The 22,213-nt window shown below is 46.6% G+C and overlaps 1 protein-coding gene and 1 long non-coding RNA gene across 2 annotated transcripts in view; both read left to right on the top strand.

The window, feature by feature from the left end:
* The first annotated feature begins 2,135 nt into the window (after window positions 1-2,135).
* On the top strand, window positions 2,136-8,857 carry LOC123328995. The gene is made up of 4 exons (XR_006544077.2): window positions 2,136-2,290; window positions 2,556-2,685; window positions 4,800-4,986; window positions 8,398-8,857. It is a non-coding gene; the product is annotated as an uncharacterized LOC123328995 (long non-coding RNA).
* Window positions 8,858-12,177: 3,320 nt separating this feature from the next.
* USP12 (ubiquitin specific peptidase 12) overlaps window positions 12,178-22,213 on the top strand; it is a 59,419-nt gene continuing 49,383 nt past the window's right edge. The window contains exon 1 of the mRNA XM_025262864.3: window positions 12,178-12,421. Coding sequence (XP_025118649.1) covers window positions 12,374-12,421 — 48 coding nt within the window. The 5' untranslated portion in view covers window positions 12,178-12,373. The remainder of the gene's footprint in view (window positions 12,422-22,213) is intronic.

Genomic DNA, 22,213 nt, shown 5'->3' with positions numbered 1-22,213 from the left:
AGAGGAGGGACACAGACCAGAGGAGTGAGGCCAGACCAGAGGAGAGAGACCAGACCAGAGGAGGGACACAGACCAGAGGAGAGAGACCAGACCAGAGGAGGGACCCAGATCAGAGGAGGGAGACCAGACCAGAGGAGAGAGACCAGACCAGAGGAGGGACACAGACCAGAGGAGTGAGGCCAGACCAGAGGAGAGAGACCAGACCAGAGGAGGGACACAGACCAGAGGAGTGAGGCCAGACCAGAGGAGAGAGACCAGACCAGAGGAGGGACACAGACCAGAGGAGAGAGACCAGACCAGAGGAGGGACCCAGATCAGAGGAGGGAGACCAGACCAGAGGAGAGAGACCAGACCAGAGGAGGGACACAGACCAGAGGAGAGAGACCAGACCAGAGGAGGGACACAGACCAGAGGAGAGAGACCAGACCAGAGGAGTGAGGCCAGACCAGAGGAGAGAGACCAGACCAGAGGAGGGACACAGACCAGAGGAGAGAGACCAGACCAGAGGAGGGACACAGACCAGAGGAGAGAGACCAGACCAGAGGAGGGACACAGACCAGAGGAGAGAGACAAGACTGCAGGAGGAACACAGAATAGAGGGGGCACACCAGACTGGAGGAGGGAGCCAGACCAGAGGTGCACGCAGAGGCTTCTAGCAGGATGCAAGGGCGTGTTCCAAGGACTAGGTGCTCCTGAGGTGGCCCTGATGGAGGGGCAGAGGAGAGAAGGCAGAAATAGGTGACGCTCACGTTCCCAGCCTCAGAGCCCGGTGGCTTCTGCTGGAGACAAGCAGAGAATGACTTCAGCTGCTTGGCAGACTCTGAAGAGTCATCATGGAGCTAACACAGGAAGCTGAACCTCGAAAGGCCAAGTGCCCAGCCAAGCGGGCAATCCAAGGGCTGAGTCACTCCATCAAGGGGTCAGCACGGGTGGAAAAGAGGAGTCCAGGTGACTCACGGGGCCCAGGGAAGCCTGTGAAAGAGAAGTGCAGAAGCAGATGGGCAGTGGGGCAGGAACCGAGGGAGGCCTGGTTTCACACTGAGCCACAGGCGTGCCTGGTGTGTTTGTAGCCTCCGCATCCTAGTAGTGATTCAGAAAGGAGCGGGGACCCCTGGGCAGACCCATGGGGGCACTCGAAGGCAGGCCTTAGGGCGGGGAGGCATACGGGGTGGCAGAAGAGAAGCTGTAGGCAGGTCAGTGTGGGGCCCAGAGGGCGAAGGAACTCAGTCTAAACGAATGCATTGACCCTGTCTGTGTATAAGTCCTTGGGGAGTATTTTTTGTGATTATTTTTTATTATGGTGAAGTGTATAATCCATAGCATAAAATTTACCATATTAACATTATTAAGTACAAAGTCCAATGGCGTTAAATGTGTTCATGTTGCTGTGCACCATCGCCACTGTCCATACCCCAGACCTTTTCATCATCCTTGATCGAGACTCTGTACTCATTATAATAACGCTAACTCTCCATTTCCCTCCTCCCTGTCCCCTGGCAGCCACCATTCTCCTTGTCTCTATGCATTCAACCCATTTTATTATTTATTTATTGGCCACATTCCATGGCACATGGGATCTTAATTCCTTGGCCAGGGATTGAACCTGTGCTATTGCAGTGGAAGCACCGAGTCTTAACCATTGGACTGCCAGGGAAGCCTCTGATCATTTAGGTTCTTCATGTGAGCGGAATTATACAGTATGGCCTTTTGTGACTGGCTCATTTCACTTAGCATCATGGCCTCAAACCACTGCCATGCTGTTGCATGCATCAGAAAGTTGTTCCTTTCACAGGCCAAATAAGAAATAGGAAACACTGTTCTGACTGAATCATCTTGTTGAAGAGAAAAGAGGAAAGAATTCATGAGAACGGTCACGCACTCTCTTATGTCACTCAGCCTGGGGGCCAGCGGAGGCCAGTCCTTACATGCAGTATCTCGTTTAATCTCCCCAACAAGCTGATGACGTCAGGGTCTTCCCCTTTGCAACAAAGAGGAAACTGGAGCTTAGAGGGTGAAGAGTTTGTTCAGGATCACAAACTGGACACCCTGTGGGGGTGAAGGGGAGGGATCCAACCAAGGTGACACCCTAATACTTTAAAAAAAATTTATTTACTTACTATTGGATATATGGGGTCTTCATTGCCGCTTGAGGGCTTTCTCTAGTTGCGGTGAGCGGGTTCTCTTCGTTGAGTGCTGGGCTTCTCACTGCAGCGGCTTCTCTTCTCGCGGAGCACAGGCTTGGGGGCGTGTGGGCTCGCCAGTTGTGGCACATGGGCTTCATTGCTCCGAGGTACGTGGGATCTTCCCAGACCAGACATTGAGCCTGTGTCCCCTGCGTTGGCAGCCGGATTCCTATCCACTGTACCACCAGGGAAGTCTGAGACGCCCTAATTTTAAGTTGAAACCCTCTAGTATTTCAGAAGTCGACCACTGCTATCTACTAAGGAGTTTTATACAATTTTGTTTTTCCCTTATTTATTATTTTCGATGTCTGTTTCCTATTTCTTATGAATGATTAACTATTGAATCCTTAAAAAACTCCTTGCCGCTTGCAGGCAGCAAAGATGAGGGAGCAGTGGGACCAGGTGTGGCCAGTTTGTCAGAAGCAGCAGCCCCTGGCTTGAGCCTTGAACAGATGGGCGTGCGCTTCCCTGTTTCCTGGAAGACCTGTTGAAAGAAATTCTGGTATTATCTGTCATTTTTGCTCAAGCTTTGTGCCAGTAAGCAGATATATCTGCTCCTGTGTGTAACTGTTGTTCAAAAGAGAAATAAATTTTCTACTATGCTTGGTGAGCTTCTCTGGTGGCTCAGACAGTAAAGAATTGGCCTGCAATGCAGGAGACCTGGCTTTGACCTCTGGGTCAGGAAGATCCCCTGGAGAAGGGAATGGCTACCCACTCTAGTATTCTGGCCTGGAGACTTCCATGGACAGAGGAGCCTGGTGGGCTACAGTCCATAGAATCACAGAGTCGGACACGACTGAGCGACTAACACAGACACACACACACACACACACACACACACACACACACACTATGCTTAGTAGAATTGGCCAGAGGGAATTGGGAAAGGCTAAAGCAAAAAAAAAAAAAGTCCTACAAAAACACCTAGAAAAGGTTAAGATGCAGAAGTGTCTGGGAGGATGAGCACTCTTCTGGAGAAAAGCACCGGACTGTTTCCTGGACAGGTGTCAGGCAGGAGGTCATGTGATGGTGGTCGTTGGTTCATTGGTTATATGATCACATGAGGGTGATCTCAAAAGAGATGAAAAGAAATATCATCTCTTTTCCATCTGGGCCTTGAGGATGGAGCACCAGGAACAGGAGAACAGACAGGGTTTTCTGTGTTCACCTCCTTTCTTCCCATCTCTCATTTCCTCCATGACCTCTTCCTTTTGACAGAAAGTGAAAGTGAAAGTGAAGTAGCTCAGTCGTGTCCCACTTTTTGCTACCCCGTGGATTGTAGCCTACTAGGCTCTTCCCTCCATGGGATTCTCCAGGCAAGAATACTGGAGTGGGTTGCCATTTCCTTCTCCAGGGGATCTTCCCAGCTCAGGGATTGAACCCGCATCTCCCGCATTGCAGGCAGACGCTTTAACCTCTGAGCCACCAGAGCAGGAGAAATACCCATGGCTAGCCCTCTTGAGGCAGGCAGACAAAAGCTTGCCCTTCTGTAAAGAGACTGCTATCTTTCTTAACTCACAGAGTCTGAGCTAGTGTAGACAGAAGAGTCCAGAGTCTTACAGGAGGTAGTGTCAGACGTCAAATGTGTGTTCTATTTAGGCAGAGATGGACCAGAACTGAACTAGGCTCCCATTGACAAGTTACTTAAAAAAAAAAAAAATTTAGATTGTGCCCAATAATTTTAAAATATTGTCACATAACTACATCTTTTGGTTTAAAAAAATTCAATTTACTCAACATTTGAAATTGACATACTTTTGCATATTCCCAAACTCGAAAAGCATAAAGAGTTTGCACCCATTCCCACTTCCTCAGTCCTGGGAAATCACCATGAACAGTTTCCTGTATGTTCAACAAGAGTTTCTGTATGCTAAATATAGTTTGGAATTTTTGCCTTTGTCTAACATCACTATGCTCGGCTATTTTAATAGAAGATTCTTCTAAAAAGAAGAAGTGGGTGTCACGCCTGTCTGTCTCAAGTGATGACAGAGCTTGCGCGTCTCAGGAAACCCCTGGGGGCTACACTGCCCCCTACTAGGTGCCCTCGGCAGGCTCCTCAAAGTCAAGTGCACAGGAGGCCCGGTGGGTGGTAAGATGCAAAAATGGCAGTAAAATCACAGGTCAGAGGCAAATGTTTACGATACAAACTCCAAGTACATGGTTAAATTCTGGTGAATCATATAGAAAAACTGCCCTGACATTTTTGAGAAGTAAGTCATAAGGAGAGGTCAGGATGAAGTAAGATGCTGCCTCCACAGAAAAATCCTAAAGGCACAATCAAGAAAGTCAGAGTCATGATTGGGAAAGTCAGATGTAGGTGCTTCAGACTTTCAGAGTCCACAAAGTGCATTTTCTCTCTTTTTTTTTCCTGATGCACTTTCTTACAAGAGCTGAGCAAATGCTGAAATGAAAATGCTAAACTCCAGACGGAAGAGACTCAGAGAAGCACTGGAGTGTCTCTGAGTGCTTTCGGAGATTTCACATTCACTGCGTGGATTATTTAGCATAAAACAGTTCTACCTGCTCTGGAGGGGGCATGCTTAAAGAGTAGGTGTTTATCAGTTTCTGTTCATTCACTGACGTTTATTCACTGAACACTTAACTGTTCTTTCTCAGGCCTTGGGGATAGCTCTAAAACAGACAGGGTTCCAGTTATCACAAATTTACACACGGTGGCATCAGAGTGGGCCTCCTGGAGAAGGTGACCATGTAAAGGAGGAGAGTGTTCCTGGGAGAAGGAATGGCCAGTACAAAGGCTCAGAAATGTCTTGGAGCTCGTTGGTGTTTGAGGAAGAAGACGGAGGTGAGTGTTACTTAAAAGATATAATTATGTTACTCTGAGATTTTCCAATTTTTCCCTTTGGATCAGATGACCCTACTCTCCAGTAAGTGGTAGAATTCTGGATGACCTAAAGAAGAAACAAGCACCTTCTTCTCTGCACAATGATAATGCTACAAATCACACAGTTGGTACTTAGCTGACTTAAAGTGGTTTGTGTACACGTCTTCTCTCTCAACTAGATGGCAAGCTTCTCGAAGGAGTAAGCTTTTTGTTCCTGAAGTGTCGGAAGTATTCAACAGATATGTGTCACTAAAAAAATGCAATTCAGATGCACAAAGTTGAGTAATCGCATGACTGGAATGGTTCACGTTTGTATCCAAGGTTGTCACTCTATGGCTGTCTCTCTGTGTTCTCCCCTTTTCACAGGAGATAGAGTGGCTGATTGAAACCATTTGAAAACATATCCACTTCTCAAGTCACACTCAGCAGCTTTTGCACTTTTTCTAATCAGCCAGGATGCTCCCCAGTTTTCTCCCCAGCCTCCCACAGTCAGGCCCTGCTTAGTAAGGAGCCAAGTACTGAACAAAACCATTCTGGGTTACCGCTGTGCTCACCAGAAGTCACGGTTTTTCTCCCCAGTTACAGATCAGTTAGTTTGGTGTCTCCTTGAGATTCTCTACCATGTTTAGGCTCAAAAACAGCAGGATGAAGAATCCAAATAGAGAATGGGAAGGACTAGAAACAGGTTTCTCTCTTTTTTAATATTTATTTATTTTTATTAAACAGTTCATTTTGTATTGGGGTACCACCATAGCCAGTTAATGATGTTGTGATGGTTTCAGGTGAACAGCAAAGGGACTCAGCCATACATATACACGTGTCCATGTATTTACTTGGCTGCTCCAGGTTGTAGTTGCAGCATGTGGGATCTAGTTCCCTAACCAGGGATCAAACCCAGGGCCCCCTGCATCGGGAGCATGGAGTCTTAGCCACTGGACCACCAGGGAAGTCCCAGGAAACAGTGGAGTAGGCTGCTTCTACCACTTAGTATGGATGGAGATAGCCGTAGAGGTTCCAGAGACCATAGCCCTTGCTGGTCATTGTAGGTTGGATTGCATCCCCTTAACACTCCACCATCATCTCCACAGATACCATGGACCACTCAGTGCCCCAGCCTTAGACGAGCCTCAGGCTCAGATGGGTGTCCTCTGTGGTCCCATCCCTCACCACTGTTCGTCCTGTTCTCCCAGGTTGTGAAGCTGGCCTCACCTCGTCCCTCCTGCAGGCAGACGTTCTTCACTCTCTCAGCTTGTTTTCCGTAAAACTCACCTGTTCGTCCCCAGAGGACCATGTACTTCCTGAGGCCACAGATTTCTCTTAAATTGGTCAGTAGATGACCAACTGATATTGGTTTTAAGGAATGAACTAATTTTTTTCAGTTTTAAATAGAGTATAAAGGGGCTGTGCCTTTGGCCCTCTATTTGAAGACCTCGATTTAAACAATGACAAAGTTTTAAATATATTAGCTACAATGCCATGCTGCCCAGCAAAATAGAGTTGTATATCCATAGAGCATATGGTTCAACTTCATTCGTCTGAATTAGAAATCAGCCTTGAAAAGACAGTCACTGATTTGTTGATTGACCAACAAAAGAACATCATTGTTTTGATTAAATGATGGGGGGGCTTCCCAGGTGGCACTAGTGGTAAAGAACCTGCCTGCCAATGCAGCAGACGTTAGAGATGTGGGTTCGATACCTGGGTCAGGAAGATCCCCTGAAGGAGAGCATGGCAACCCACTCAGGTTTTCTTGCCTGGGAAATCCCATGGACAGAGGAGCTGGCAGGCTACAATCCATAGGGTGGTACAGAGTTGGCACGACTGAAGCAACTTAGCATGCTGGACAGTTTGTTGTTTTTCAGTCACTCAGTCATATCCAACTCTTTGTAACTCCATGGACTGCAGCACTCCAGGCTTCTCATCCTTCACTGTCTCCAGGAGCTTGCTCAAACTCATGTCCATTGAGTCAGCGATGCCATCCAGCATCTCATCCTCTGTCGTCCACTTCTTCTCCTGCCTTCAATCTTTCCCAGCATCAGCATCTTTGCCAATGAGTTGACTCTGTGTCAGATGGCTAAAGTATTGGAGCTTCAGCTTCAGCATCAGTCCTGCCAATGAATTTTGTTGTTCAGTTCCTCAGTCATGTCTGACTGTTTGTGACCCCATGGACTGCAGCACACCAGGCTGTCCTTCACCATCTTCAGCAGCTTGCTCAAACTCATGTCTGTTGAGTTGGTGATGCCATCCAACCATCATTCATTCATTTCAATGAATATTCAAGGTTGATATCCTTTAGGATTGACTAGTTTGATCTCCTTGCTGTCCAAGGGACTCTCAAATTTGAAACCATCAGTTTCACAGTTCGAAAGCATCAGTTCTTTGGTGCTCAACCTTCTTTATGATCCAGCTCTCACATGCAACTGGATAGGTAGATGATGTCAATTAGTGCCACCAAGAAGGTTAATTCATTCAACTGTCAAGCATCCAGAGAGAGAAGGGGAGACACCCTGGGTTTTCAGTGTTTGGTCTGGCCCCTGGCCCTGTACTGTGTGGGCAGTGCTGAGATAAACATGGTAAAATGAGCACAAAATGATCCAGGTCCAAGGGCCTTGGGAGCTTCTGTTAGAAAATGCATCTAAAATACAGATCAGATTACTGGCACACAGCAGAGCCTTGTCCCATCAGAGGGAGTGAGCTAGCAGCCTGCGAGCTGTACTCGCCCATCCTGATTATTAAAACGCCGAAAAGCTTGCCAGTCTATGCTGAATGCCAGACACGTTTATAACCGTGTCTCCAGGTTTTATCCTTGTCACACTCCTCTCTCTCTCTCTCTTTTTTTTTAATATGCTGTTGAGTCTCTTAAGTTGTGCTCCTCTGTCCTCCACTATCTCCTGGAGTTTGCTCCAATTCAAGTCCATTGAGTCCGTGATGCTCTCTGAACATCACACCCGTCACACCCCTCTGGGGTAGGCATAAACATTACTCTTATCTTCCAATTGAGGAAAGTAAGGCAAAGCACTATCTGAGTATATTTTGTAGCTAAAACCTGGATTTGGGTCCCAAAGGAGTGAGTACCTTTCAACCTCATTCTGTTAGAATCAAAATGAGGCACTTTGACATTTACTGGGTTAGCAGGGTATATAGAAGTGTGACCTCGGGAGCTGGGTTAAAATCCTGGTTCTATTGCTTACTAGTTGTGCAAGCTTGGAAAGTTATTTCTGGGCCTGTGTTTCCTCATCTGGAATGAGGTGGTGGTGGCACTGACTCCATGCCTGGTGCACAGAGAAGCCCTTGATAAGCACATCCTGTCATTGTGGGTGTCTTCCGCACTTCTCCCCACCTCCTCACCGTGTCCTTCCCTCCCCATCACAGGCAACATCTCACTCACTGATGTCAGCTGGCTGCAAACCCTAATGCCTGCAGGGGAGAGAGAGGCAGCAGAAATATACAAAGTGACACATGGTGAACTGGAGGCAGGAAGAGAACAGAAAATACAAAGTGACTTGCAAGGAACTATACAAGGAAATATATAAAAGATTGTGCAAAATTATTCAGATGAAGCCATTTAAATAAATATCGTGCTGACCAAATGGAATCAGCTTGGCCCTAGGTTGTTTACTTGGTTGGTCCCTGAAGTTATCTGGGTGTAAACTGGAGCTGATACACTCAGGGAGGCCCGAAAGAAGTCAGTTGCACACAAACTCATCTTTTCCCTGCATACAATGAAGCTCTTTGTGAAGCTGATATGGCTACAGGTGAAGACTGTGTTCTAAGCCCAGATAATCCCTTTCAAGCTCTGGGGGCGAAAGTGTGACATTTCAGCTTAATCTTATCTTCAACAGCATTGCTGCTGCTGCTGCTAAGTCGCTTCAGTCGTGTCCGACTCTGTGCGACCCCATAGACGGCAGCCCACCAGGCTCCCCCATCCCTGGGATTCTCCAGGCAAGAACACTGGAGTGGTTTGCCATTTCCTTCTCCAATGCATGAAAAGTGAAAGTGAAGTCTCTGAGTCGTGTCCGACTCCTAGCGACCCCATGGACTGCAGCCTACCAGGCTCCTCCGTCCATGGGATTTTCCAGGCAAGAGTACTGGAGTGGGGTGCCATTGCCTTCAACAGCATTAAAGATGGTAGAAAACAAAAACCAAAAAACACACACCAGCGTAGCACCTAGTGCATGGAAGACGTTCTTCTTTACATTTGTATTTTTCTATTCAACTTTAGGCTGGAGACCCGAGGCATTGAGATATTTGCCTTTTGGATCTGTGATATCACCCAATTTATTTAAGTTTTTTACCTCACTGTGAGGCATGAGAGGTCTTAGTTCCCCGACCAGGGATCAAACCTGCATCCCCTGCAATGGAAGCACAAGAGTCTTAACTGCCGGACCGCCAGGGAAGTCCCTCACCTGAAATTTGATGACTCTAAATTACAAAGGTCTGTACAGTCAAAGCTCTGATTTTTCCAGTAGTCATGTATGGATGTGAGAATAGGACCATAAAGAAGACTGAGTGCTGAAGAACTGATGCTTTTGAATTGTGTTGGAGAAGACTCCTGAGAGTCCTTTGGACAGCAAGGAGATCAAACCCATGAATCCTAAAGGAAATCAATCCTGAATATTGGAAGGGCTGATGCTGAAGTTGAAGCTCCAATACTTTGGCCACCTGATGCAAAGAGCTGACTCATTAGAGAATACCCTGATGCTGGGAAAGATCTAAGGCAGGAGGAGAAGGGGACAACAGAGGATGAGATGGTTGGATAGCATCACCAACTTAATGGACATGAGTTTGAACAAGCTCCAGGAGATGGTGAAGGACAAGGAAGCCTGGTGTGCTACAGACCATGGGGTCACAAAGAGTTGGACATGACTGCGCAAACTGAACATCAACCAACACAACTCCAGGTAATTCTACCAGAAATCCATGTAGGAAAGTCCTTGTTCTTACGTGCATGATTGCAAGCTCATCAGTTGTGTCTGACTCTTTATGACCCTATGGACTGTAGCCTGCCAGGCTCCTCTGTCCATGGGTTACACTTACATGTAAATCTGGTGGCTTCTGTTCCATGGACAAGGAAAGATCTCGGTGGGCAGCATAGACAGAGGTGGGGCTCAAGTTCTGGTGTGGACCTGCTTGATGGGACTAGATGAAGATAGATTTCAACCCAAATAGGGAGACAGCATCGAGGGGCATGGCGACACTGGTAGGAGGCCCAGGCACACACTGGAGGCCTCAGCAAGATGGACCATAAAGAAGGAATTCAGGCGGTGATACTTCCCGGTCTGGGCAGAGAAACAGGGAGATGAGCACCCACCACCCTGAACGTGTGTCTTGGAGCTTTCTAGTACTGGCTCAGGTACCAGGGCAAAGAGGGTGGGCCTGGCTTCCCAGGAGGCAGGTGCCTGGAGCATCAGGCCAGCTACTATGGGACTTAGTTATATTCTGTTTGCAATTTATTTTCCCCCCAAGCAAGCTTATAATGGAAATCACTATGGAAACAGCATGCATGTACCAGAAATCTATTTTTCACCTAAATTTTGTTTGAATGTTTTGTTTTTTTGAATGTTTTGAACTGAGGAGATAAGGAATATCTGATTTTAGAGATGTGTCTGAATTTCTGCCCCACTGAAATGGGGGAACCCAAAAAAGCATTCCATGACCACAGTTCTTTAATTGTGAAAAATCACAGCTTTCTAATACAATAAGGGCTTTCCAGGTGGCTCAGTGGTGGAGAATCCGCCTGCCAATGCAGGAGCCACAGGAGATGCAGGTTCGATCCCTGTGTGGGGAAGATTCCCCTGGAGAAGGGAATGGCAACCCACCCCAGTGTTCTTGCCTAGAGAATCCCATGGACAGAGGAGCCTGGCCAGCCACAGTCCTTGGGGTCGGTAACAGTCATACATGACTGAGTGACTGAGCACACATCCAGGCTAATACAATAATTTATATTCTATTAACTTGAACTTCTTTCTCAAATAGGAAGAAGTGAAGCTGAGCTGCCTGACAGGAAGGACAGGGTGCAATGATGCATTTTACAAAAGTGGAAAATGGTAACTGTCCTCACGGCTAACACCAGCTTCACCATTTCTCACAGGACCTTTTTCTCGCTTGCGGGACTACTTGTCCCTGGGAACATCATCGTCACTGCTGGGTTGAGATCTTTCCTATTTTGCAACTCGATTTTCAGAACAAATATATTTAGAAACTATATTTATAGCCAAATTCTAAATTTATGGCCAACAAGCAGGCAGGAAAGCAGCTTCGCCCCCTTCCTCGTAATTTACCTTTCTTGATTCAAAGAGCTAAATATATATAGTTTCTTCTTTGCCCCTTTCATGTTTATTGAATTAATTTGTCTTTCGCTAAATCATGGTGTTTTGACCCAGGTTATTCACCCAAAGTGTGTAAAAAGAGACAAACCACCTTGCATTTTAGCTGTTTGGGATGTTGGATGACCCGGGCTATTTTAACCGTCCAGAAGCAGGTTTCCTCCCATCGCACCCAGGATTATCGAGACCGCCCCTCAGTTTTCTGGGCAGTGGAGGCTATCTGTTCCTTCGGCCGTGGTAGAGGCTGGAGGTCAGCTCCTTTCAGGATGGACGCTGGTCGCCCCTGCGACCCTCTTCGTCCCTCACAAGAAGCTGAGGCTCTAGGACCGCGAGGGCCGCGGGCGGGAGGCGGTGCCGCTCGAGCCCCGCCCCGGCCGAGCGCGGGGTGGAGCCGGCGCGGGAGTTCCCAGAGTGGCGCGTTCAGGGAGGCGGAGGGAGGTGGAGGGAGGTGTCCACGGGGAGAGGGAGGGCCCGGCGCTGGAGTGGGCGGGGCTCGCGGCGGCAGGAGGGGCTCGCTGCTGTGGGCGGGGCCGGCACGGGAGAGGGCGGGGGTGCGCGGCGGTGGGCGGGGCGGCGGCGGCGGCGGGCGGGACCGGAGCGGGACTGGGCAGGGCGCGCGGAGGTGGGAGGGGCGGGGCGGTGGCGGTGGCGGTGGCGGTGGGCGGGGCGGGCGCGCCGCCGGGCCGCGCAGCTGCCGGGCAGGCTGGGCATTAGGGCCTCGGCGGAGCCCGCTCCCCAGCGCGCTGGGCGGGGTGCGCGGCGGGCAGGCGCGGGCCCGGAGGCAGCGGCTGCGCCCTGCGCCGGGGAGGAGCCGGGGGCGGGCGGGCGGCCGGCAGGCGGGGGCTGGGGCCCGCGGCGGGGAGTGCCGGAGCGCCGGCGGCGAAAGCGGCAGCGGCGGCTGAGCAGGTTCGGTGCGTGGGTCCGCGGCGGCTCGGGGTCGGCCCGCCGTGCGAGCGGGCGGCCCGGCTGCCTCCCTCCCCGCCCGCCGCCGCCGCGATTGGGTGGAAGATGGCGCTGGGCGGATGGAAATCCTAATGACGGTCTCCAAACTCGCCTCCATCTGTACCATGGTAGGTGCGGCGGGCGGGTGGCCCGCGTCCCCGCCCTTGCCGCCCGCGGGGCCTAGCGCGGGGCCGGCCGGGGGCGGTTGGACGGCGCGGCCCGAGCGCGGGCGGAGCGGTCCCGGGGCGCTCGGGGGCAGGGAGGGGCGCGGGCCGGCGGTGCTCCCGATCGCCGCGGCTCTGGGGGACCGGAGGCGGGAGCACGCGCGTGGTGCCCCCGCCTTTGCGTCCGGAGCGCGCGGGGCCGCGGCGGGGTAGGCAGGTCCCGCTGCCGGCCCGCGCGCACGGAAGTCGGCGCAGGTCTGCTCCCCGCGCCCTGGCGAGGCCGCGTCCCCTCGCCGGGCCCCGGGGACGTGTGTGTGTGCGCGAAGGGGGAAACTTTCAAGTGCTGTCGAAACTGACCCCCCACGCCCCCCCCCCCCCCACCGTGTCTCCTCCTCGAAGGTGACTGAGCTCCCCAATTTGCAGCCGGGGAGTCTTGTCTGGGAATGCCCGCTGATCCTGAGAACAGCTTAAGCGTTCCTGTCGTTTGTTTACTTGAACGCACCAGACGCATCGGTGTGTGACTTGGAAGTATTTCTGTGCGGGAACTGACGGCAGCATCTCTGTCTTGTGTTGTGTCGGGGGCTTTTAAGTAGAAGGGGAAAAGAGCTCCTGCCTCGTGGACAAGTCCCGAGTTAAGCAGAGCGAGCGTGCGTTTAAATCTTGGTGTTCTGTGCGTGGCCGGGGTACCCGTTGTCACTCCACAAGGTGGGGGCGAATTCGTTTCCTTAGCTCCTCATGGCTTTAACATCTGGCGATCTCTCTGGCGATCTTAGTTATGAGCAGTCTCAGGAAAAAAAAAAAAAGTTATTCTTCTACCACGTGGGCCTAGCGATCACGTTTATTAAAGACTCCTGCAGTCTTTCCTTCTGTTTTACGCCTTCCCAGCCCTTTTTGTGCCTGTGGGAAATTCCCCCCGCCCCCCACCAGCTGTCTTCCTCGTATGGGTGGTACATTTCCTGTACCTTTCTTTAAGGAGCGGCGAATCCGATCGGAAAGATGGCTTTTAGCCGCAGATTTCTGAACTGCACCCTGAGAAACAGTATTTTTAAAAATGGCTGAAATCAGGTGGGATTAAAATCTACAGTATTAAAGACATCACGCTGAAGAATGAATCATGAAGAGTCCATTTCCTCAAGTGGATGTTTTTCTCCAAGAGTTCACGTTTTAGGAAAGCATTGATGTTAAAGGGACCGTTTTAAAGGATGATTTCCAAGGGTCAGGTAGATTAATTACGCTTAGATGTGTCAGTTATCATCTTACTCTGTTTCAGAAGGAATGTGATAATTAAGTCTTTGAAAATGGTAATCTCGATAATCTCGCCAGATTGCTGAGCCTGCACAGATTGCCGGGTCATGGTTCCCTGTCAAAGTCTAGAGTTTCTGGAGAGATGTGTCTGTCTTACTGACTGCTCATCCACTCCAGTATTTCAGGTATACATTTAGCACCTACTTCGTGCAGGAGGGTGTGCTGAGCACTGGGGATACAACAGGAGTCAAGTGGGACTCTTGCTTTCATGGTTGTTTACCTTCTAGTTAAGGGAAACAAGCGTCATTCACATCAACGAATTTATAGATGCACTAGTCACATTAAGAAAATGAGGCAGAGCAATTTGCCACGTCAAACACTGAGTGGGATCTTGATCTCAAGAACCTTATACTCTAGAGTTCTTTCTAGGGCTTCTGCTCTGGTCCATTAATTGCATGTAGTGTGATGTGTGTATTGTTGGCAGATACAGAAACATCAGTGCTCAGCCAAATGAGATTGCTCCTGAAGCAGTGTTAAAGTTGGGTGTGTCAGTGTTCATATTTGAATAAAAACTCTGACGCTGTCCGAGATAGAGCTGAACATCTCAAAGTAGCCTGCGATCTTTTGCTTAAGGAGCACTTCAGCCTATGTTCTGAGATATCACCAAGTAGACAACGAAGCAAAGCAAAGTATTTACCTGTGTGTCTTTGTAGATTTCTGGCGCATTCACAGCTCTCTCTCAAGCAGGTAGCCTTACTTGAATAATCTTACAGCTGTCCATCCCCAGCCTTCATCCCCACTCATGTCTTTTCACAGCATTTTTTTAATCTCAGTACTTCCCACACTAGCTATGTTGTAAAGTTTTCTCTTATCGCCTTATTATGATGGATTGTAAAGGCCTTAAGCGGAGGGACTGTTGTTTATTTGTGCAGTTTGGTAGAGCACTACCTTCTGCGGACGGTCAAGAGTTTCTCCGGGTCCCTTCCATCCCATGCTGATGTCTGGGGGGAGTGAGTTTGTCTAAATGTGGCTGAGATTGAGGTTGTGTGTTGGGTGGTGGGAGGAGGGAGCTGGATCTCTCAGAGAATCAGCAGCTGTGAAAACATTTATAATGAGTTGACATTTTATACTATAAATAATAAAGTTGACAGAATTTTATTTCACCTGTCAACATAAGGCACTTGGGCAAATCAGCAGTCCCTTGGACTTGGATTGGATTAAGTACCTGTTAAAAGCAAATGTCTTCCAAAGTGTCTTCTCCTAGATCACTGTTCTGCTGGCATGGGAATGTTAGTCGTTTGTTGCTCTTAAGTCAATGTTACAGCCTAATCGAGTGAGGAATTGCGTTTAGGCTGCAGGGAATCCATCTGCAGGGTGCCTCTAGAAACCCTTCTTATTTATAATGTCCAGGAAGTAATTTCAGTATCACATGGTGCTTTTGCCGCCAAAGTAGCTCCTGACTTGAGGGCCTGACATGGAGTATTTACCCAGTATTTAATATTGTACTTCATCGTGGTGAAATAATGGGAAAGTGACAAATGCATGTAGAGGGGCGGCCTGCGTTTGGAAATGGAAGTGAACTTGTAGAGCAGCTTGTAGCGGCTGGGACCAGGTGGGTGACCACACGGGCTGTCAGGAAGCACAGTAGGGGTGCTCCGGGGATGTGAGAGACATCTAGGCTTGTTTGGGTTGTAGGAGTCCTGGCCAGGGACGGGGCATGGGCCGGGGCTTAAGTAAAGGAGAAGTTGTGGCAAAGGAAGGTGGTAGGCGGTGGGGTGGCCTGGCTTCTTGCCCGTCCCCAGTCCCTGGGGTCAGCTAGGTCCCCTGGAACATGGGACTGCTGAGCCAAGACCATAACCTGCAGCTTGGTGTCTGACAAGTTTGCTTTGAAAAAGGCGTGGGAATCTTGAAACTGACTGTACTTACTGCAGGAAAGTCACAGGTGAGACTGGCTACTTGTCTTTTCTTATTGAGTCTCACTGGGGTCACTCACCCATGGTGCCTTGTTCATGGGGGTGAGGCTGTAGGGTAGGCTCTTCTTGTAGTCTGAATATTCTATTAAATAATAACATTCTGTGTTCCTTCTTAGGAAGTAGGGTGGATGTGCTGTGCTCAGTTGCTCAGTCATGTCTGACTTTGCAACCCCGTCGACTGTAGCTCATGGGGATTCTCCGGGCAAGAATACTGGAGTGGGTTGCCATTCCCTTCTCCAGGGGATCTTCCTGACCCAGGGATCGCACCCAGGTCTCCTGCATTGCAGACAGATTCTTTACCATCTGAGCCACCAGGGAAGGGTGGATGTAATTCTTTTATTGGCAAAATATTTAATTAATTTTTATCTATATTTTAGTAGTAAAATTAGTGTTTCTGTGACAGGAATATTTAAAGTGAGTTGCTGTTGGTTTTCTAATTTTGCTGTTTTTAACATTAACTTAGGAGGGATGAAAACTTCAAAAATAAGGCGTCTTCTGTCATATAATTGGTTGGATAGGAAATGTTTGAAGATGTGTTTGAGGACCTTAGTGGATAAATCGTTGAGAATAAGTTTTATTTAAGCCGGCTGATCTTCTGAATTTGGCCAGAATACGTACTGAACATAAAAAATTATTCTCATTATAGAAAATTTGGAAAATATTCTATTAAAAAGAGTTTGGAAACTCTGAAGGCAGCAGAAAATAATTTACTTTACCCTCCCCCCCACCCCCAGAGCTTGTTTTGTCTTTAAAAAAAAAAAAAAATTCATCTGTTTTTGGCTGCTCTGGGTCTTTGTTGCTGCTCAAGGGCTTTCTTTAGTTGCGGTGCACAGACTTCATTGTGGTGGCTTCTCTTGTTGTGGAGCCACAACTCAGAAGTTGGGGTGCATGGGCTTTAGTTGCCTGAGATATGTGAGATCTTCCACCATCAGGGATCAAACCCTCGACCCTGTGTCTCCCTGTATTAGCAGGCAGATTCTTTACCACTAAGCCACCAGCCTCCCTTTAAAGTCAGATTAACTGAAGCTTTCCTGAAAGTTTTACTGTCTCGAGAAAGATTATGTTAGCACTTGTTTATTTAGCATTAATTCGTTTCCAGCAATCTTCATTTTTTAGATTTAAACGATCTGATTTTGTTTTGATTTCTCTCTCAGTAGCTCCGTTCTAGAAGCTTAATATAGTATTTTATAATGTGTCCTACCGCATGGTATAATTAAAAAGAGCAGTTGGACCAGAAGGAAAACTCTAGTCCAGATTTTGACATTTAGATCTGCGCATATGGGAAAGTCTCTTAAAACTTTCCGAGTTCATTTTTCTCATTTGTAAAATAAAGGGGTTGGACTAGACGCTAATAAATATTCCTTCTGTGTTTGTTTCCTTCTAGATCTAAAACTCAGTATTCTCTAATCCTTTTAGAGTTTATAAATGACTGTTGATTTCATCATTTTGGGAATGTTAATCATGTTTAATTAATTAATTTTACTTTTACTTTTTTGACCTCCTTCACCCAGTTCTCTCTACACTTCACCCTTGTCGCCTCTGGCAGCCACCACTCTTGTTTTCTGTTATCTATGAGCCTTTTTTTTTTTTTTAAGATGCCACATATAAGTGAGCTTATATGGTATTTGTCTGTCTGACTTATTTCACCTAGCATAATAACAGTAATATCCATTCATGTTGTTGGAAATGGCAAGATTTTTTTTTAGTGGTTGAGTCACATTCCATTGTATACATATACCTCATGTTCTTTATCCATTCATCCATTGATGAACAACCTCATGTTCTTTATCCATTCAACCATTGATGAACAACCTCATGTTCTTTATCCATTCATCCATTGATGAACATTTAGATAGTTTTTTTCCATATCTTGGCTATTGTAAATAGTGCTGCACTGAACAGAGGGGTCCATTTATCTTTTTGGATTAGTGTTCTCATTTGATGTGATAAATGTCCAGAAGAGGAATTGCTGGATCATATGGTAGTTCTATTTTAATTTTTTGAGGAGCCTCCATATTGTTTTCCATAGTTGCTGTATCAACTTACATTCCTGCCAACAGTGAGCAGATTCTCTTTTCTCCACCTCCCCACTAACACTTGTTATTTTTTGTCTTTTTGACACATTCTAACAGGTGTGAGGTGATACTTCCTTGTGGTTTTGATTTGTATTTCCCTGGTGATTAATGATATAGAGTATCTTTTCATGTAACTTTTGGCAAATGTGTATGTGTTTTTTTCAAAAGATGTCTGTTGAGATCTTCTGCCTGCTTGGTAATTGGATTGGCTTTTTGCTATTGATTTGTATTAGTTCTTTCATATATTTTGGATATTCGTCCCTTAGCAGATACATGATTTACAGTAGTTTCTCCTGTTCAGTAGGTTGCATCTGATCATGTTTTAGATAACATGAAGAGCATGGACTTAGATATAGTTAAATATGGATTATACCTAGTTTGCTAGTTTTTAAAAAAATGTTGTGGAATTTATGGATAATTATGGTCCAAAGTAAATGTTTCTTCTTTCAAAAGCATTTAGTGGAGGTGGAGAAGGCAATGGCGACCCACTCCAGTACTCTTGCCTGGAAAATCCTATGGACGGGGGAGCCTGGTAGGCTGTGGTTCATGGGGTCGCTAAGAGTCGAACACAACTGAGTGACTTCACTTTCACTTTTCACTTTCATGCATTGGAGAAGGAAATGGCAACCCACTCCAGTGTTCTTGCCTGGAGAATCCCAGGGATGGAGGAGCCTGGTGGGCTGCCGTCTATGGGGTCGCACAGAGTCGGACACGACTGAAGCGACTTAGCAGCAGCAGCAGCGATATCACTATTTTATTCATTATGGGGCTCAATCCACATAGCTGTTTACTTATTTTTGACATTTTTTTCTTTTCCGATACCATTTTTTAAAGATTTTTGAATTGCTGCCCTTTTTGAGGGCTTTCCTGGTGGCTTAGATGGTAAGGAATCCACCTGCAATGCAAGAGACCTAGGTTCAATCCCTGGGTCAGGAAGATAGATCCCCTGGAGAAGGAAATGGCAACCCGCTCCAGTGTTCTTGCCTGGAGAATCCCATGGACAGAGGAGCCTTTACATCCATCGGTTGCAAACAGTCGGTCACGACTGAGTGACTGAGCAGGTATAAGCCCTTTTTGAGATTCCACATTTATTTTCACGGGTGTGAGTGTGATCTTGGACAAATTAGTTCTCTGTACCACGATTTTCTTATCTGTAAAATGGGGGTGAAATAACGCCCACTTTATAGGGTTCTAGAATGGTACTGGCCCATGACTAATCATCTGTTGTGTTTGTAGTTATTATTATTACCTTTGTAAAGTGGTTTGCTCCCCTCCATGAGGTAAGGACTCATTGGCACTTCTAGTTAATGTCAGGTTAGCAAATACTAGTAACCAAAATGGAAATCTTTTAAATAAAATGCCATTATTTTAGTTCATTTTCATCATAAGCAACATGAGTTTATTAATAGTATATGCTTCTGAGAAAGCACACATTTATTTTGAAGTTAAGTGGGTTAGATCATAATATTCAAACTAAGAATGTGGATTGTCTTTTTTCTCCTGTTTTGAGTAGTTTGTAAGAACTACTGCTTTTGGCTGGGAATAAAAATGGTCTAAATTTGCAACATTCTCAAACATGTTTGAGAAGTTTAGATAAGTTGGGAATAGTACTTTGAGAAGACAAGTCTTATTTTTTATACTGAAAAAAAGCACACCAACTTGTCATCATTGGTAGAATGGAGTTTGTGTTTTAAAGTCAGCTTCAGGCCTTATTTCCTTTTGGATTTTCCTGTTTATTCCTGGGGCCACATTGTTGCATTTGATTCCTTCATGCCCTGGTTCCCTACCAGGATGATACTTCTTGTTGGCCTGTGGTGCAGTTACCGAACCCGCTTTTCCAAGAGGATTGTTGAAATATCTGTAAAATGCTTTGTGTTGGAAGAAAAAGGTAAATGCCAGGTATAACGGTGAGTTATATGAGATGCTGAATCAATAATCCAGAGACCCAGTACTGTTGAAAATACCCATATAGAAGTCATCATCATTTAACACCTTATGCACAGAATTTATATTAGAAGGAGATGAGAGAGATGGTTTGTATACATAATTCATCTTGGAAGAAAAACCCTGACGTCTACTTTCCCAGAAGTACTCAATCAAGAAGAATTTTGTGATGCTGTGAAGTACATGATATTTAATATAGAATGTGATTGTGTGAGTGGTGTGGGTCTTCATAATCCTGTATGTTCACTGGCTTATCCTTTGCTGCTGCGGCTTCCAAAGAAAGATCGGCTTTTTCTCAGAGTTGTGTGACGTCTATAGAACGATGTCGAAGCTTGCTTAGGACCTCCATCTGTAGTAATCCACACATCGAAAGCTGCAGGCCAGTAAAAATTTTTTCCAGCTCAGAACAAGTGGATATTTTTCCAGTGCCAGCTGACAGATATTCTTATTGAAATGCTTCATAGGTTCAGGGACCAACCCTGCACTTTCTACTTGTGAATAGTGGTCTCATCATGGTATATTTTAAAGGAGTTAGAGTATTGTTGCCTTTGGTTTTATTTTAGTCTTTTTTCTTTCAGTGACCTAAGCCAGGCTTCTTCCTGATGCTAAGTGTGTAAATGCTTTTCATGGACGGTGTGATGGATTTATTCTTTTTAAGCTAATAGCGATGTGTTCTTTTTTGTTGCCCCCTGTAAAGAGTGCCTTTTCTTCATAAGTGCTTTGAGGAAGTGTTCACTGGGACCTGCATGCTGTCAGGGTGTACGCGGTACTGAGAATACGCAGATGAGCATGATGAGCTCTGGTCTCACAGGACCTTCCCGTTCAGTGTGTCCCGAACAGGTCATAGTTGTGCCCAGAGAGAAATCTTCTTGGCTGCTGGGCAACCAGGAGCTGTCTGGATTGACCAGAGACCCTTGACCAATTTGCTTCCAGAAAAGAACCCGCCTGCCAGTGCAGGAGACATGAGAGACTTGGGTTCAGTCCCTGGGTCAGGAAGATCCCCTAGAGAGGGAAATGGCAGCCCACTCCAGTATTCTTGCCTGGAGAATCCCATGGATAGAGGAACCTGGCAGGCTACAGTCCAGGGAGCCACAAAGAGTCGGACACGACCGAAGCGACTTAGCAGACAAGTACGCGTGAGAATAGGCTTACCTGTATGTTCCTGTGGGCTCCACACTTAGTACTCACTGTGTGTACCATGATGAGAAAAAGGTCGGGGAGGAGGCCAGACGTATACAGCACATCAGGAGTGAGGAATAATCAGTATGTGAAAGAGGAAGTGGTCGTTTCTCCCTCGGAGAGAGAGGAGGGCTTGGGGAGGAAACCTCTCGGAAGAGATCGGAACTTTGTGCTGTTGCTGTTGTTCAGTCGCTCGGTTGTGTCCGACTCCTTGCAATCCCATGGACTGCAGCACGCCAGGCTTCCCTGTCCTCCAGTGTCTCCCGGAATTTGCTCAAATTCGTGTCCATTGAGTCACTGAAGCTATGTAACCATCTCATCCTCTGCTGCCCCCTTCTCTTGCCCTCAGTCTTTCCCAGCATCGGAGTCTTTTCCAGTGAGTCGGCTCTTTGCATCAGGTGGCCAAAGTCTTGGAGCTTCAGTTTCAGCATCAGTCCTTCCAGTGAATATTCAGGGTTGAATTTAGTGCAAGGAAGTCAGTCACTGTGTGAGCAGGAAGAGAGGGGATTCCAGGGGTGAGCAGAGGTGCAGCCTCCTGGGATCTGCATTTATCCTGAGAAGGTGTAAGTTCAGAGGAGAGTTGGGATAAAGGTATAGTGGAGTTGATAAAGGTAATTGGTAAATTTTACTACATTAATTGTTAAAATGTTGCTTTTAAAAAAATATGGTGACAATAACATGATGAAGTAGAAGGGACTAATGGTAGTTAAAAACTTGTTAAAAGTCTTATCCCCTATCCAAAAAACCTCCCAAAAAACAGTATTAGAAAATTTTAAGTTGTATATGCATGGTAAAAATTAAGGCTAAATAGATACCTACACAAGAAATGATTTTCCTTGTTTCCAAACTAGCTGAAACTTTATCACTCAAATTCTGAGGGCAGGAAAATAGGAAATATAAGATTGAAAAAAAAAACAAAAGAAGAAGATAAACAGAAAACCAAAGTAAAATGGAAGAAAGCTGTTTTATTAATTATAATAAATCTAAATGGATTAAATTCATCTGTATTATAGTGAAGGAACTATCAGATTACATAAAGAACAAAATATCGCTTAAAAACCATTGTAAAGCAAAAGGACAATGTATATAACAATAACACAATACTATCATCACCTCTAAGAACTTAATGTGCAGATAGCTTTTCTAGATATTTTAAGATCATTTAAGTCCTTTTTTTGTTAGTCTCATACTCCTTCTCACATCTGTCATCTTTAAGATCCTTTCAGAGCGAGGGAAGCTCAGGGAATATCAGCCCCACTTTCACAGAGTAAAAAAACAAGCTTCAAGTCGTCCCCAAAGCGACTGGGGGTGAGATCGATGTTTCTTGACTCCGTAGTCCG

This window comes from Bubalus bubalis, chromosome 13 (genome assembly GCF_019923935.1).
Source record: "Bubalus bubalis isolate 160015118507 breed Murrah chromosome 13, NDDB_SH_1, whole genome shotgun sequence".
Taxonomy (NCBI): domain Eukaryota; kingdom Metazoa; phylum Chordata; class Mammalia; order Artiodactyla; family Bovidae; genus Bubalus; species Bubalus bubalis.
Note: the sequence above shows the minus strand (reverse complement) of the source record. Positions and strands in the feature narration are given on the sequence as shown.